Consider the following 16,699-nt stretch of genomic DNA (forward strand, 5'->3'; position numbering starts at 1 on the left):
TTGTTTTATATTGACATAGTTATTTCTGGGAAAAAGAAAATAATTCTTTAAATCTTTTCATTTTCTTAAGACTTTTCTTAAGAATTTGTATGCTGGAGAAAATTTTTCAGCAATTTTTAATAACATACACCCTTTTAAAAATCTGGACACAAATAGTAGTGTTTAATTTAATTTTATACCTCCTCTAGTTGACCTGAAATAGAAAACTTGATACCATTCGCAAAAAAAATCTGTTTACTTTCTTTGACAGCTTGGATACACTTACGCTATTCTGATTTTGTTAAATTTTAAGAGCAGAAGTAGCCCCGAAAGTTTGAAAATAATACCCTCAGTCGTTCTTGGGATACTGCTGAGATGCCTTATTGGGAATTAATATTAACACAGTGCATTTGGAATTTAATCTTAAGGCAACATTTAATTTTTAAACATAATGGGCAAATGGGAGGGTGGGCGTGGGAGGGAACTAGTTGCCCTCCAATCACTTTCGACTATTAAAAAGGGCATAAGCCCCTTCTGTTTTCAATCGATTGAGCCCTTTTAGAAGTTCTTAAGACATCTCCTTCGATACGAAGTGCCCTGGTCTAAACAAAAAAAGAGAAAAAAATAATAATACATTGTACCCACATCAATCTTTACTATAAAAATGTCAAGCCTTCCAATCACTTTCGACTATCAAAAAGGGCACTAGCCCTCTCAATTTCCAATCCAATGAGCCCTTTATGAGTTTCTAGGACAACGCTTTCTATAAACACCTTATATGCCTCCAGGGAATAAATTACAACCCTTGCCCAGAGGGCTGTGAGGGGTTGTCATCCTCAAAGACCTGATCTCCAGAACTTTCAACTACGTTAAACAAAATAGCAATCTCAAAATTTTGATTGTATGTTTTTGGGGAAATGGTGGGCGTAAAAGAGGCATTAGTTCCTCTCCAATCACTTTCAACTATTAAAAACGGCATTAGCCCTTTCAATTTCCAATCGAATGCGCCCTTATTAAGATTCTACGACAACGCTTTCAATAAAAACCATATGCCCCCAGGGCATAACTTACAACCCTTGCCCTGAGGGCTGGGGAGGGTTGTCATCCTCAAAGAGCTATTTTCCAGAATTTTCAACTACGTTTAAGAAAATTACTATCTCAAAATTTTGATTGAATGTGTTTGGGCAAATGGTGGGCGTGAGACACAACTTTCTATATAAACCTTATATGCCCTCAAGGCATAGCCTACAACCCTTGCACTGAGGGATCTGAGGGGGTTATCATCTTAAAAGACCTAATTTCCAGTACTTTCGACTACGTTGAACAAAATGTGTATCTCAAAATTTTGTCTAGATGTATGTGGAGAGATGGTGGGTGTAAGAGGGGGTTAGTTTCCCTTCAATCACATTCGACTATTAAAAGGGCACTAGCCCTTTCAATTTTCAATTGAATGAGCCCTTTTTGATGTTTTTACAACATCGCTTTCTATAAAAACCTTAATGCTCCCAGGGCAACTTTAAACTGCGTGGAACAAAATGGCTACCTTAAAATTTTGATTGGATATGTCTGGGGAAAGGGTGGGCGTGGAAAGGGTGTTAGTTGCCTTCCAGTCACTTTTAACTATTAAAAAGGGAACTAGCCGTTTCAATTTCCAATCGAATGAGCTTTTTTTGAAGTTTCTACGACATCGCGTTATATAAAAACCTTACACGCCCCCCGTGCATAACTTAATAGACTGGGCTTGAGTGCTGTGTGGGAGTGCCCTGCTCTAGATCACGAGTTATATCTGGAAATCAACTACGTTGAACAAAATGACAGTTCAAAAATTTTGATTGGATGTGTTTGGGGAAAAGGTGGGCGAGAAAGGGGGGTTTGTTGCCCTCAAATCACTTTCGATTGTTAAAAAGGGCACTAGACCTTTGAATTTCCAATCGAATGAGCCTTTTCTCAAGTTTCTACGACAGATTTCAATAAAAACTTATATGACCCTAGGGCATAATTTATAACCCTTGCCTTGAAGACTGTGGGGGGAGTGTCCTGCTCAAAGGTGTAATTTCTTGAACTTTAAACTGCGCGGAACAAAACGGCTATCTCAAAATTTTGAATGGATGTGTTGGGGAAATGGTCGGCGTGGACGGGGTGTTAGTTGCCTTCCAATTACTTTCGACTATTAAAAAAGGCACTAGTTATTTCAATTTCTAATCGAATGAGCCCTTTTTGAAGTTTCTACGACAAAGCGTTCTATAAAAACCTTATATACCCCCAGGGCATAACTTACAACCCTTGCCCTGAGGGCTGTGAGGGGGTTGTCGTCCTCAAAGACCTAATTTCCAGAACTTAAAACTACTCTGAATAAAATGGCTATCTCGAAATTTTGATTGAATGTGTTTGGGGAAAGGTGGGCGTGAGAGTGGGGTTAGTTGCCCTCCTATCACTTTCGACTATTAAAAAGGGCACTAGCCCTTTGAATTTCCAATCGAATAAGCCTTTTTTGAAGTTTCTACGGCAACGCATTCTATAAAAGCCTTATATGCCCCCAGGGCATAACTTACAACCCTTGCCCTGAAGGCTGTGGGTGAGTGTCCTCCTCAAGAACATAATTTCTATGTGGAAATCAACTACGCTGAACAATATGGCTCAAAATTTTAATTGGAAGTGTTTCGGAATATGTGGGCGTGGAACGGTTGTTAGTTGCCTTCCAATCACTTTCAACTATTAAAAGGGTACAAGCCACTCCAATTTCCAATTGAATGAGCCCTTTTCGAAGTTTCTGCTCTAAAGGAAAAAAATAATAAATAATACATTGTGCCAACATCGTTCTTATATGCCCTCAGGGCACAACTTCAAACCCTTGCCCCGAGGGTTCTGGGGGAGTGTCCTCCTCAAAAACTTATTTTCTATCTAGAAATCAACTACGCAGAACAAAATAGCTATCTCAAAATTTTGATTGGATCTACTAGGGGAAAAGATGGGCGTGGGGGGGGGGCTAATTGCCTTCTATTACCTTTTGAGTATTAAAAAGTACAATAGCTAATGCGATTTCCTATTAAACTAATCCTATTTGAACTTTCTACGACGGACCTTTTGATACGAAGTGCTCTAGTTTAGAAACGAAAAAATAAATAATACATTGTGCCAACATCGTTCTTTACTTAGGCAGCGCGATTGCGCTGCCTATGATTTAAATTGTAAGAGCAGAAGTAGTAATAGTATTATTACTAGAAGTTTCAACTTAATACCCCCAGTCGTTTTCAATATATTGCTGTGGTGTCTTATTGACAACCGTAAACACAATGCCTTTTGATTTATTTTAAAGTAAAATTTAGTTTTAAAGCATAATGGGTCAATTGCATAAGCGTAGGGGGTTGACATACCTAATGTCCCTAAAACCATAGTTGCTGGACCGTTCTACTATGCTGAACAAAATGGCTGTCTCAAAATTTTGACTGGATGCATTTAGAAAATGAATGGCCTTAAGAGACGGGCTGCTTGCCTTCCAATCTCTTATTACTCTAAAAAAAGGCACTAGATACTCGCGCTGTGGGGTAAGAGTTGTCCCTTCGTATGACTTACGAAAACATCTTAGACAAGTAAAAACATAGGTAAAACCTTTGATATGTATTTTGTTTCCAGTAAAATACAAACTATTTTTCGGTCTTGAGAGCTATCTCAGAATTTTTATTGGATATGTTTTGAGAAATAGTGGGCGTGGGACGGGGGTTAGTTACCCTCCAATTACCTTCGAACAATTAAAAAGGGCACTGGTTCTTTCCATTTCCAATCAAATGAGCTGTTTTAAAAGTTTCTTCAAGAACAAATGGGCATCTTAAAATTTCTATCAGATGCATTTAGGAAAAATACGAGGTGGGGGGGGGGGGGTATCCACCCTTTGATTACTTTGAATCTTAAAAAGCGCACTGGAACTTCTGATTACCAATCCAACGAGCCCCCTCCAAATTTTATCCGATCACCCTTTCTATATATATACCTTATATGCAACCAGGGCTTAACTTACAACCCTTGCCCAGAGGGCTCTGGGGGAGGGGGTGTCACCCTCAAAGACATATTTTCCCGACCTTTCAATTACGTTGACCAAAATGGTTATCTCAAACTTTCCACCCTCAGACCACTCTGAGTCTTAAAAAGGGCACTAGAAACTTCTTATTACCAATCCAATGAGCCCCCTCCGAAGTTTATGCAATCACCCTTTCAATATATACCATATATGCCCCCCAGAGCATAACTTACAACCCATGCCCTGAGGACTGTAAGGGGGGGGGGGGGTATCCACCCTCCGATCACTCTGAATTTTAAAAAGGGCACTAGAAAATCTGATGTCCAATCAAATGAGCCCATTCAGGAGTTTTTACCATCACCCTTTCTATATATACCTTATATACCCCCAGGGTATAACTTATAACCCCTGCCCCGAGGGCTATGGGGGGGGTGTCGTCCTCAAAGACATAATTTCCGGACCTTCAAATTACGTTCAACAAAATGGCTATCTCAAAATTTTGATTGTATGTGTTTGAGGAAATGGTGGGCTCAGGAGGGGGGTTAGTTGCCCTCCAATCACATCTTTGATCGTTCAGAATAGATGCTCAAGCACATAAAGGAGAACAACCGAAAAAGAGAAAAACAAGAAAGTAACCTAAGTCCGGAACAAACCATTTTAAACGTTTTACATTAACTTTTGATAAAAAGGCACTTGGATCTTTTAGATTGTGTGTTTAAGCAGTAAAATATTGCTTTCTGAAAAAAGAAAAGAATAATAGAAAGCCAGATAACTCCGGAATAAACATCATTACATTTTTATATTAATTATTGAAAAAAAGTAAACTTTAATCTTTTAGAATATGAGTTTAAGGAGTATAAATTTGCTGTATAAAAGCAAAAATAACTTACCTCAGGGTTATACTGTCTAATTAGATGCAGTCCAGTCAAGTAGTCTGAGGGTGGATAGTAATGCATGAAGCTGACTATTCTCTCCACATTTTCATATGGAGGACTCTCCTCCATGAATCGAAAATTGATTTCATCAATTAGTTTAAGCTCGTTGAAAACCCACTCCCGAGGGCCCGTCTTCTTGACAAGAGAAATGAATGAAATCGCAGCTTCTATTACCTATAATTGTTAAATAGTATTGACTTGAAGAAACCTCACTGGAGTGGTTTACACAAAATTAACACCGAACTAGATAAAAAAAAACAAATAACAATGGATTGGTCCTTACAAAATAAAGTTTATTAGACGTCATACGTCACAAACGTCATATATACCAAGCTTAAAAAAAAATTCGACAACAAAAAAATAATTGCAACGGATGTTTTTTTAGAGAGAAACACAAATCCTGAATAATATATAAAAACCTAAAAAAGAAAAATACAGTTTTGAAAATTATGTGATAGAAATTGCTAGCCTCTTATACCTGTAACTGCCCAATAATATTGGGCAGTAATAATAATAATAATAATAATAATGAAAAGAGCACATGAAGAAACTTCATTGGATTGTTTGTTGCAGAACCAATTTTTTTTTTTTTTTTACTATGAATATGGTACATACCAAATTAGAAAATAAAAAGGTCTACCAAACAATAAACTGCAATAAAATAAATTTAGAGATAAAAACAATCTTGAATAATATATTGAAACCTAAAAAAAATCATTCATATAAACAAACTCGAGCCGATAATAATTAATTATTAATTTTATAATTATTACAACTCAATGATTATTTTAAAACTTTTTATAAAATTTTGTTCTTATAATGATATTTTATAATTTTTTAGATGTAATTATGTTTAAGGCATTTGAATAGTTTGAATGAGCAAAAACAATTCTGAATAAAAAAATACTAATAATTATAAAACATTTGTTTGAACTAAAATTCGACCTGAAGTGACTAGAGTAATCAGGAAAAAAACTAAGTTTTGTGTTATGGTCTAGAGCTAAGGCCTGTGTTTGTAAAAAGTATTTCATAGCTATTTAAAAAATTTTGTTCTTGTAATGATATTTTATCATTTTTTAGATGTAATTATGTTTAATAAATTTGAATAGTTTGAATGAGCAAAAACAATTCTGAATAAAAAGAAATACTAATAATTATAAAACATTTGTTTGAACTAAAATTCGACCTGAAGTGACTAGAGTAATCAGGAAAAAAACTAAGTTTTGTGTTATGGTCTAGAGCTAAGGCCTGTGTTTGTAAAAAGTATTTCATAGCTATTTAAAAAAAATTGTTCTTGTAATGATATTTTATCATTTTTTAGATGTAATTATGTTTAATAAATTTGAATAGTTTGAATGAGCAAAAACAATTCTGAATAAAAAAATACTAATAATTATAAAACATTTGTTTGAACTAAAATTCGACCTGAAGTGACTAGAGTAATCAGGAAAAAAACTAAGTTTTGTGTTATGGTCTAGAGCTAAGGCCTGTGTTTGTAAAAAGTATTTCATAGCTATTTAAAAAAAATTGTTCTTGTAATGATATTTTATCATTTTTTAGATGTAATTATGTTTAATAAATTTGAATAGTTTGAATGAGCAAAAACAATTCTGAATAAAAAGAAATACTAATAATTATAAAACATTTGTTTGAACTAAAATTCGACCTGAAGTGACTGGAGTAATCAGGAAAAAAACTAAGTTTTGTGTTATGGTCTAGAGCTAAGGCCTGTGTTTGTAATAAGTATTTCATAGCTATTTAAAAAATTTTGTTCTTGTAATGATATTTTATAATTTTTCAGTTATGACAAGGTTTCGCAAATTTGTATATAGTGAATAAAATACTAAAAGTTGTAAAACATTTTTAAACATAGCAACTCCAAACGAAATAAGTGAGGCAATTTGACAATATGAAAAATCCAAACTGAATTTTAAGCTAAGGTCAATAGCTAAGTCTCAGTCGATAGCTAAGTGCTTCATAACTTTTTATAAAATTTGTTCTTGTAACAAGATTTACGTTTTATAGCTTTAATGAGGTGTAGCAAGTTTGTACAGTTTCCGGAAAATCTAGAGTATTACTTTTCGGACACAAGATCAAGAGGCCTGAGCTGCCGACGCAGCAAGTAAGCGGAGGAGGGCGACATAAAGCCGACGGACTTCTTTCACCTACCTCCACTCGCTGCAGCCGGCAGCTTGGGCTTCTGGACCCTGAGGCTGAGAAGCAATACGTTACCCTCTTGATTTTTATGAATTTGCGATTTTCTTGCGGTTTTAATATATTCACGGAAGACGACGATTTTGCTGTCTTTGCATAGCTGAGATTGAGTTTTATCCATCTACCGGACTACAGTTTTTTAAATTCGGTGCGCATAGTTTTTTTTAGGTGGAAAATATGTTGGACATTCGTTGGAAACGGTTAAAAAAAAGACAAATTTCCTATTTTTTAAGCATATTTAGATCCTTATCCAATAAAAAGTTTAAGCAGTATCATAATTCTGGCTTGGTGAATGGATAGATCTGAGACTATTGAATCTAATAATATGAATGTTTTCTCTTTATGGTGTATGTTGCAGCTACAGGAATGCCGCAAAATCACTCGTTTCAGAATGAACATATACCTTAAGCATCTAAAAAAAAAAATCGTCCTTGACGAGTGATTAGCACGCTAGTCTTAAAATTATTTGTCCGTAATGACAGGGGTTCGAGTCTTGGTGTCGCGAGTTATATAGTTTAGAACGGGATTCAGTGGCGTGACTCTGTAAGCTCAGCCAGAATCGACCCATCTCTAAATGGGTACCTAGAGAAATCTGAGGAAGGTAAATAAGAAGAGTGTGCAAAACCACAGGATGGCTGACCCCAAACCCTTTATTGCACTTCCTAGCTAAAGTGTCATGAAACGGAGATCAGCAACACCTGTTTCGACCACAAAGCAGAGTACCTCATCCTTCTTCTTCATCTAGAAAAAGATAATTAAAAAGATTGCAGCAAAACAGAATATAAATATATATATCGAGAAAAAAAAATCTTACGTTATCAATATTTTTAAAACCTTCTGCGGTAAGTGTGATCTTGATAACATATTGAGAGAAGATGGAGTTGAAATCTTGGTCATTGCTTTCGTCAGTTCCGCTCTCCAAAGAAGTAGCCCAGAGACTTTTTCTCAAGTATGACATAAGACTTCCCTCACCTTCATGACCGATTAGATGCGATAAATATTGGAGAGGCTTCGATCTTAAAAATAATTTTAGATTGTTAAGCAGGGATACACCAATATAGTTATGTTCGAAGATTACACTCAAGTGATTTGTCTACCAGATGATATATTCAGAGAAATATTTAAGACATAAAAAGCTGACTCGCCAAGAACGCTTCGTTTCCGAGACGCGAAGCTGCATAAAATTAAAATAGACGGGGAAAGAGACAAGGAGAGAGAGAGAGGAAGAAATACACTCACTAAAAATTGGCATTTGCGAGATTATAACTCAAGAAAAGTTTTAAGAGATGAAGAAAAAGAACATGAAAAGAAGAGTTTAGATTATAACTAATTAAGAAGCAAACTCCAAAGTGTAATAGAACTTCACAAATCTTATGTGACTAAATCTTAAGCGGATCAATATGACCCGAAACTATGATGACTCAAGAGAAGTAGTTTAAATCTAAGTGTATGGGTAACTTATACCAGTGGAAACTGCCACTAGCATCGACGAAAAATGTATAAACGCCATCTAGCGTCTGGCGACACATAGAATTTTTCAAGCTTTGTAATTGTTTTTCTGTCAGAAAGTGAGACCTGACACTTATTACTACCCGAATTTTACCAATTATACTATAATTATCTTATTATTACACTGAAAAAATGCCAATTATCGCCCAACGCTAGATGGTGCTGATAGTTTTTCTTGTCGAGACTAGCCCCCGTTTCCACTCTTATTAGTTACTCTTCCTCTTTGGTTTAAATTTCGATTTTAGACTTTTTAAGTTTTTTTCAGAGTCCTATCTATGTGGCAGATTTTCCATCTCTCATGTTAGCCTCTAGTATAGTTTCTGGTATAAAACTTGGATATAGCTTTATAATACTGTAGCATTATTATGTAATTCAGAGATAGTAGGGTTATTATGTTTTCAGTTCTGCTTTTAAAGCTTTTTGGGTCCCACCTGCCATGTATTGCCCAATCTCTAATGTAGTATTTGGCACAAAACCTACATCTGCCTAAAATAATACTCATTTAACTTGAGTTTCTTAATAAGCAAGTATAATACATGCAATTCTTGGGATTGTTCTCCAAGCATGGCAGTGATCAGGACTTGTGCTCAGACCACCTCTAAGTCATTTTAACAATTTTCTAGCTCTTTCCGGGTCCAGTTTGGGAGAACCAATATTTTTTTTATTTTTCCATCAGCATGGGAGTTCCGTTTGCCTAAGTGGTTAAGTATACAAGTTACCACCCAACGTATAAATTTTTTTTACCCTGTTTCGGGCCCAATTTCTCGGGGGAACCGTACCTCAGAGCATTTTTTTGTGCATTAGATTTCTCCTAGTTTAATGACTCGCGGCTATAAATTTAAAACTGATCAGGGCGAGAAAGTCTCGGACCATTTTCGGGCCACCTACCTACCTAGGGTAGATGGCCCACCTACATGATGGGATACCTACCCAGAAAAGAATAACCCTTAACCTGAAAGTTGTACCAGCTTAGCCTCTCACAGAGACTATCTGTCTTGGCTTAACTCTAATTAGCCATGGCTCTCAAGTCTTTCCTCACTTCCACCAAGTTCATAGTTCAAAACTATATTACCGTAAGTAACTAATGTTTCCACTTATTGTATACCTATCGACCTTAGTTCTACCCTAAGAAGGATGATAGACGCGATCATAAAGAAATGAAAAGATTCATTTTTATACAACTCTGAAAAATTTATGCTAGCTTTGCCTCTCACCGAGAGTATTCTGTCTTGGCTTTACTCTAACTAGCCACGGCTCTCAAGTCTTTCATCACTTCTAACAAGTTCATAATTGAAAAATCAACGGCAAAAATGTCCAAAAAAGAAACAACACTTTGAACTACTGTATTAGCCACTGGTAGCTTTAAGCAAAAGGGTTTTCCGCCAGGTTTATTCGTATTTCAAATTTAATGTTTTTTCTCTCGTTATTTTGTGTTATCTCGGCTTCCAGTGAGCTATATGAATGAAGCTGAATTAATGGTATTCCAATTCAATTCTTGCGCCACCTTAGTGTAGAACATTTTTTTTTGCCACATCAAAAATTTGAATAGAAGCAGTATCACTTGGCAATAGTTTTTTAGTAAAAAGCTGACATTAAGCAATTTATAATTGAACTGGCTTTGTAGCTTCGACAGCTCTAAAAATACTAAACAGTGGAAGTCCATGGAGCTCAATAATAAGCTCCACAGATGACGTTATCATTAAAGTCACGGATATTCTAGAGTTACTGCATTTTGAAACCTGGATAGCGTGGGAACTTTGAAAGATGAAACAATGCTAATAGCAAATTTAAATTGAAGTACCCAGGGCTCCAAAATAAAAATACATTTTGCCCCCTCGACCCATCTTAGGTCTACGCATACTTGAAAACCATGATTTTCTAAGATTTTTTTTTTTTTTGGTTGTTTCAAAATTACTCATTTTTTACGGCATTGCCACATCTTCGTCAGTGTTGCCATGTTGAACAGCGAAAATAAATAGGCAAAACTAAATAGTTTAATTTGACAATACTTTTCATCCGTAAAGGATCAAACATTAACAATCTGTTTATTCAGAAAGACAACCACAAAGTAAAGCTGCAACTTCTTAAGCTCTTTAGTTCCAGATGCTTTTAGCTTATTCTTTTTTACGATTTTTTTCAAACGTTTCTATCTTTTAAATTTGGCACCCACCACTAGCAGAAGCTACATAACTGAGCATGGAGGCTTTTTTTCATTAAAAAAAAAAAATTTCAAGAAATATATATCGTTGCGTTCAAATAATCATATTTTTACTTTCCCTGTCCTTGGTACTATAAAATAAACTTAAAACAATAAAATTTTAGCAGGTTTTAAAATTACACAAAAAAACATTAAAAAAACATCAGACATTTCCAAATTTCCATGCTTGAAATTTCTAACGATTTTTATGCAAAAAGTCTATGCAATGAGAAAAAACTCGAATAGGCCTAATCTTTGGAATCACCATACAAAATTTATTCAATTCACGCTGTATTATCCCAAATACAAAAATAATTTAAACTTGTTTCATAGTATTATTGTCGATTTATCCATAGTCAATATCGTAAGAAAAAAACAAGAAAAAAATAAGGAAAGAAAGGCAAAAAACAACAACAAGGATTATTTAGAGCCAGTAATAAAACAAGCAAAGCCGAAATTTCACCGAAGACATGCACTAATTTGACCAACTTAGATCGTTTTTGTGGTCAGTCATACTCGCTTTCTCATTTGTAATTTTCGCTGCCACTTATCTTATAACAGCATATTTTTTTGTTCTCACTGTGGCATATTTTTTTAGCCGCATATTTCTTCGTTCTTCACTTTCATTTCTAATTCTTTCTACTCCTTGTTGTCGCATGTATTCTTACCGCATGTTTCTTTGATTTTCGTATTTTTTGACTTGTTCTAATTCTCGCTGCCGATTATCTTCGAACCGGATGTTTATTTGTTCCTCACTTTTGTTTTTAACCCGTTGTAACTTTCGCTGACGCAAATATTCTTACTGTATAATTCTTTATTCTTCATTTTCGTTAATCATCACCTTAGACTTTTTTTTCAATACCCTTTACCTTACCTGCTCGGATTGGTCAAATCGGATTGGTCTTGTCACGTTTGATGGTCTAGGTTCTTTATTTGTCCTCTAGACATTATAATTACCCTCTTACTTGCTCTACTTACTCTGGGCATTATGAAACTACTTAAAATGACTTTTGTAAATAGACTAATTCTACTTGGTATGTTATATTTAGCTATGTTCCTTTTGTAAAGTCGTGTGCGTCATAGATATAAAAACAATACGTTTACTCTTGGGGGGGGGGGGGACGATATAATTTATTCTTTAGAAATGTACTCTTAAATATGACGTCAATCATATGATTTTTCTTGTCAATCATTTGTTTCCTGTATAATTTTGCCTGCATCATAGACACTGAAAACGATGCAACCACTATTGAGGCAATATGACGTATGTATGCTCTTCGAATGTATTGATAAATATGACGTCACTTAAATGAATTTTTTTTTTCAAAAATTAATGCTCTTAATGAATTATTTCAAACTTCTGACCTATCTAGATCGATTTTTTAGGCCAGAAAATCCCAGGACACAAATTTTCAAGAAAAAATATGTAGCCGTTTTCTAGAAAAAATAAACACATACACAATTATTGCTCGCTTATAAAAATAGTATATACTATCTTTATATGGGAGCAATAATTGTGTATGTATGTTCTAAAAAACTACTTCATATTTTTCGGGAAAATTAGTATCTTGGGATATTTTCGCATAAAAAACGATCTAGATAGGTCAGAAATCTGAGAAAAATCGTTAAGGGCCTTAATTTAGGTTTTTACAAATGACGTCATTTACGATGTTAGTACATCATATAAGCATTTCTTATGACACCACATAAGTATTTTCTTATATGATGTTATGCATAGCATAATTAAGATTGTTGAGTTTCCAACGCAACAGTACTTTATATATCATAATGTCTGTTGGAAGGCCCAAAAAACGAAAATTTGCAGTTGCAGTCATAGGCAGCGCAAAAGCGCTGCCTAAGTAAAGACCGATGTTGGCACAATGTATTATTTTTTTCATACCAGGGCACTTAGTATCGAAGGAGTAATCGTAGAAACTTCAAAAGGGCTCACTCGATTGGAAATTGGAATGGCTAGTGCCCTTTATAATAGTCGAAAGTGATTAGAAGGCAACTAACACCCCTTCCACGCCCACCATTTCCCCAAACACATACAATCAAAATTTTGAGATAGCCATTTTGTTAAACGTAGTTGAAAGTTCTGGGAATTAGGTCTTTGAGGATGACAACCACCCTAAACCCCTCAGGGCAAGGGTAGTAAGTTATGCCCTAGGGGCATATAAGGTTTTTTATAGAAAGTGTATTCGTAAAAACTTCAAAAGGCTCATTCGATTGGAAATTCAAAGGACTAGTGGCCTTTTTAATAGTCGAAAGTAATTGGAGGGGAACTACTCTCCCCCCCCCTCGGACATCCAACATTTTCCCAACCACATCCAATTAAAATTTTAAGATAGACATTTTGTTCAACGTAGTTGAAAGGTCCGGAAATTATGTCTTCGAGGATGAAACTCCCCCTACAGCCCTCAGAGCAAGATTTATAAGTTATGCCCTGGGGGCATATAAGGTTCTTATAGAAAACGTTGTTGTAAAACTTCAAGAAGGACTCACTCGATTGGAAACTGAAAGGACTAGTGCCCCTTTTAATAGTTGAAAGTAATTGGGGGGGGGGCGGGAACTAACCCCCCTCACACGCCCACCATTTCCCCAAACACATCCAATCAAAATATTGAGATATTCATTTTGTTCAACGTAGCTAAAATTTCTGGAAATTAGGTTTTTTAGGATGATCACCCCCCCCCCCCCAGAGCCCTCAGGGCAAGGGTTGTAAGTTATACCCTGAGGACATATAAGGTTTTTATAGAAAGTGTTGTCGTAGAAACTTCAAAAAAAGCTCATTTGATTGGAAATTGAAAGGGCTAGTGCCATTTTTAATAGTCGAAAGTGATTGGAGAGTGACTAACCCCCCTCTCACGCCCACCCTCTCCCCAAACACATCCGATTAAAATTTTTAGATTGGCATTTTCTTCAACGTAGTTGAAAGTTCTGGAAATTACGTGTTTGAGGATGACAAATCCCCCAAACCCGTCAGGGCAAGGGTTGTAAGTTATGTTCTGGAGGCATATAAAGCTCTTATAGAAAGGGTTTTCGTATTGACTTCAAAAATAGCTTCTTCGATTGGAAATTGAAAGGGCTAGTGCCCTTTTTAATAGGTGAAAGTGATTGAAGGGAAACTAAGCCCCCTCGCACGCCCACTATTTCCCCAAGCACATCCAATCAAAATTTTGAGATAGCAATTTGGTTTAACGTAGATGAAAGTTCTGGAAATTAGGTTTTTGAGGATAACAGCCCCCACTCCCCCCCCCCCAGAGCCTTCAGGGCAATGGTTTTGAGGTATGCCCTGGGGGCATATAAGTTTTTTTTTTATAAAAAATGTTTTCGTAGAGACAAAACTGATTGGAGGGCAACTAACCCCCTCTCATACCCACCATTTCCCGAAACAAACCCAATCAAAATTTTGAGATAGCGATTTTTTTCAATGTTGTTGAAAGTTCTGGAAATTATGTCTTTGAGGATAATCCCTCCCCCCACCCCTCAGGACAAGGGTTGTAAGTTATGCCCTGGGGGCATATAAGTTTTTTATAGAGAGCGTTTTCATAGAAACTTCGAAAACTTGGAAACTTCGAAGGGCTAGTGCTCTTTTTAATAGTCAAAAGTTATTGGAGAAAAATTAACACCCTCACACACCCACCATTTCTCCAAAAACATCCAATAAAAATTTTGAGATAGCCATTTTTTTCAACGTAGTTGAAAAGTCCGGAAATTATGTCTTTGAGGATGACACTCCCCCCACAGTCCTCTACGCAAGGGTTGTAAGTTATGCCCTGATGGCATATAAGGTTTTATAGAAAGTGTTGTCGTAGAAACTTCAAAAAGGGCTCATTCGATTGGAAATTCAAAGCGCTAGTGCCGTATTTAATAGTCGAAAGTGATTGGAGGGCAACTAACGCCCCTCTCACACCCACAATTTCCCCAAACACATCCAATAAAAATTTTGATATTAACATTTTGTTCAACGTAGTTGAAAGTTCTGGAAATTAGGTCTTGGCCAGCGTTGTCGTAGAAACTTCAAAAATGACTCATTCAATTGGAAATTGCGAGGGCTAGTGCCCTTATTAATACTCAAAAGCGATCAGAGGGCGTATCCCCCCATACCCATCATTTCCCCAAACACTTCCGATCAACATTTTGATATAGCAATTTTGTTGAACGTAGTTGAAGGGTCCGGAAATTATGTTTTTGAGTATGATAACCCCCCACAGTCCTCAGGGCTAAGGTTGTAAGTTATGCCCTGGGGGCATATAATGTCATATAGAAACTGTTGTCATAAAAACTTCAAAAAGGGCTCTTTCGATTAGAAATTGAGAGGGCTATTGCCCTTTTTAATAGTCGAAAGTAATCGGAGGGAGAATCCCCCCCCACGCCCATCATTTCCCCAAACATTTCCGATCAACATTTTGATATGGCCATTTTGTTCAACGTAGTTGAAAGGTCTGGAAATTATATCTTTGAGGATGACCCTTCCCCCCCTCATAGCCCTTAGGACAAGGGTCGTAAGTTATGCCCTTGGTGCATATAACGTTTTTATAGAAAGTTTTGTCGTAGAAGCTTCAAAAAGGGCTCATTTGATTGGAAATTGAGAGGACTAGTGCCTTTTTTATTAGTCTAAAGTGATCAGAGGGCAATATGGTCATACAAACTTCAAAGGTGGCTCATTGGATTGGTAATCAGACGCTCTAGTGCTCTTTTTAAGAGTCAAAGTGATCAGAGCGCAGTTATCCTTTCCCCCCTATACACACGTCATATTGTCCCAAAATTCATCTAATAGAAATTTTGAGATAGCGCAATTCTATTCAAACAGTCTAAATATCATATAACAAGGCTTTTGGAATTGAAACAAACCCCAGAGATTAGGGGCAAGGATTGTAAGTTATGCCCAGGGGGTATTAAAAGTTTTTATGGAAGGGATGGCTGTTTAACTTCAGAAGAGGTTCTAAGCCCTATGCTTTTTAAAAGCCAGAATATAATTTGTACTTTACTGAAAAAATTCTTTTAAATGTTTTCACTTTTAGAACATTAAGAAATCAAATATTGATTAAGATTTTAAGGAATAAATATCAGCATATGCATATTAAACTGACAATGCACGTTTTCTTTCAGTAAATTCATGCGAATTTTTTTCAGTACAGCGCAAGCCACATATGGTCCTCTAGAAAGTTGATGGTTTGAAACCCTACTAAGGCTATTTCATAGTCATTTTGGCCCTGACTAATTTGATTTCCGTTTGATTTGGGTTTCATTTTCATGTATAGTGATTTGTGTATGTTTCGCGATTGGTAAATACTTTAGTTCCACTTTTGTTCCTTTTTGGTTTAACTGAGTTCTTTACTTTTTTTTGAAACTTATTTTGTGCAAAAAGTTTATTTGGTTAATTACTACAAATGATGATTCTTTGGAACCAATACCTGAACTATCAAACGTATATATATATATATATATATATATATATATATATATATATATATATATATATATATATATATATATATATATATATATATATATATATATATATATATATATATATATATATAACCGCTGATTAATGTGACTTCTTTTCCAGCCTTTTTCCCAGTAACTATTTTTGCTTTTATTATCTTATTACATAAAATAGTTTTTCGTTTGTAATTTTTTTGTGATTCGAGCTCGTTACTCGTCATTTTCGTTTACGATTCGATGTGGTCCTCACTTCCGCGTGTCTTTTAACCGCAGATTTTGTTGTCTATTATTTTCATTTGCGATTCGTTGTAATGCTTGTTGTCACATGTGTTCTAAACGCAGATTGTGTTGTGCTTCATTTTCGTTAATCATTATCTCAGACATTTTTTTCGCTGT

General features: G+C 35.6%; 1 protein-coding gene across 1 annotated transcript in view; it reads right to left on the minus strand.

The window, feature by feature from the left end:
- Positions 1 to 16,699, minus strand: part of LOC148947238 (nardilysin-like) — a 154,293-nt gene that overhangs the window by 83,352 nt on the left and 54,242 nt on the right. The window contains exons 8-9 of the mRNA XM_089096942.1: positions 7,958 to 8,159; positions 4,885 to 5,103 (exon numbers count right to left, since the gene is read on the minus strand). Of these exons, the coding sequence (XP_088953068.1) occupies positions 4,885 to 5,103; positions 7,958 to 8,159 (421 nt within the window). The remainder of the gene's footprint in view (positions 1 to 4,884; positions 5,104 to 7,957; positions 8,160 to 16,699) is intronic.

Source organism: Artemia sp. Qi Xiang Cuo, chromosome 11, assembly GCF_049724085.1.
Source record: "Artemia sp. Qi Xiang Cuo chromosome 11, ASM4972408v1, whole genome shotgun sequence".
Taxonomy (NCBI): Eukaryota; Metazoa; Arthropoda; class Branchiopoda; order Anostraca; family Artemiidae; genus Artemia; species Artemia sp. Qi Xiang Cuo.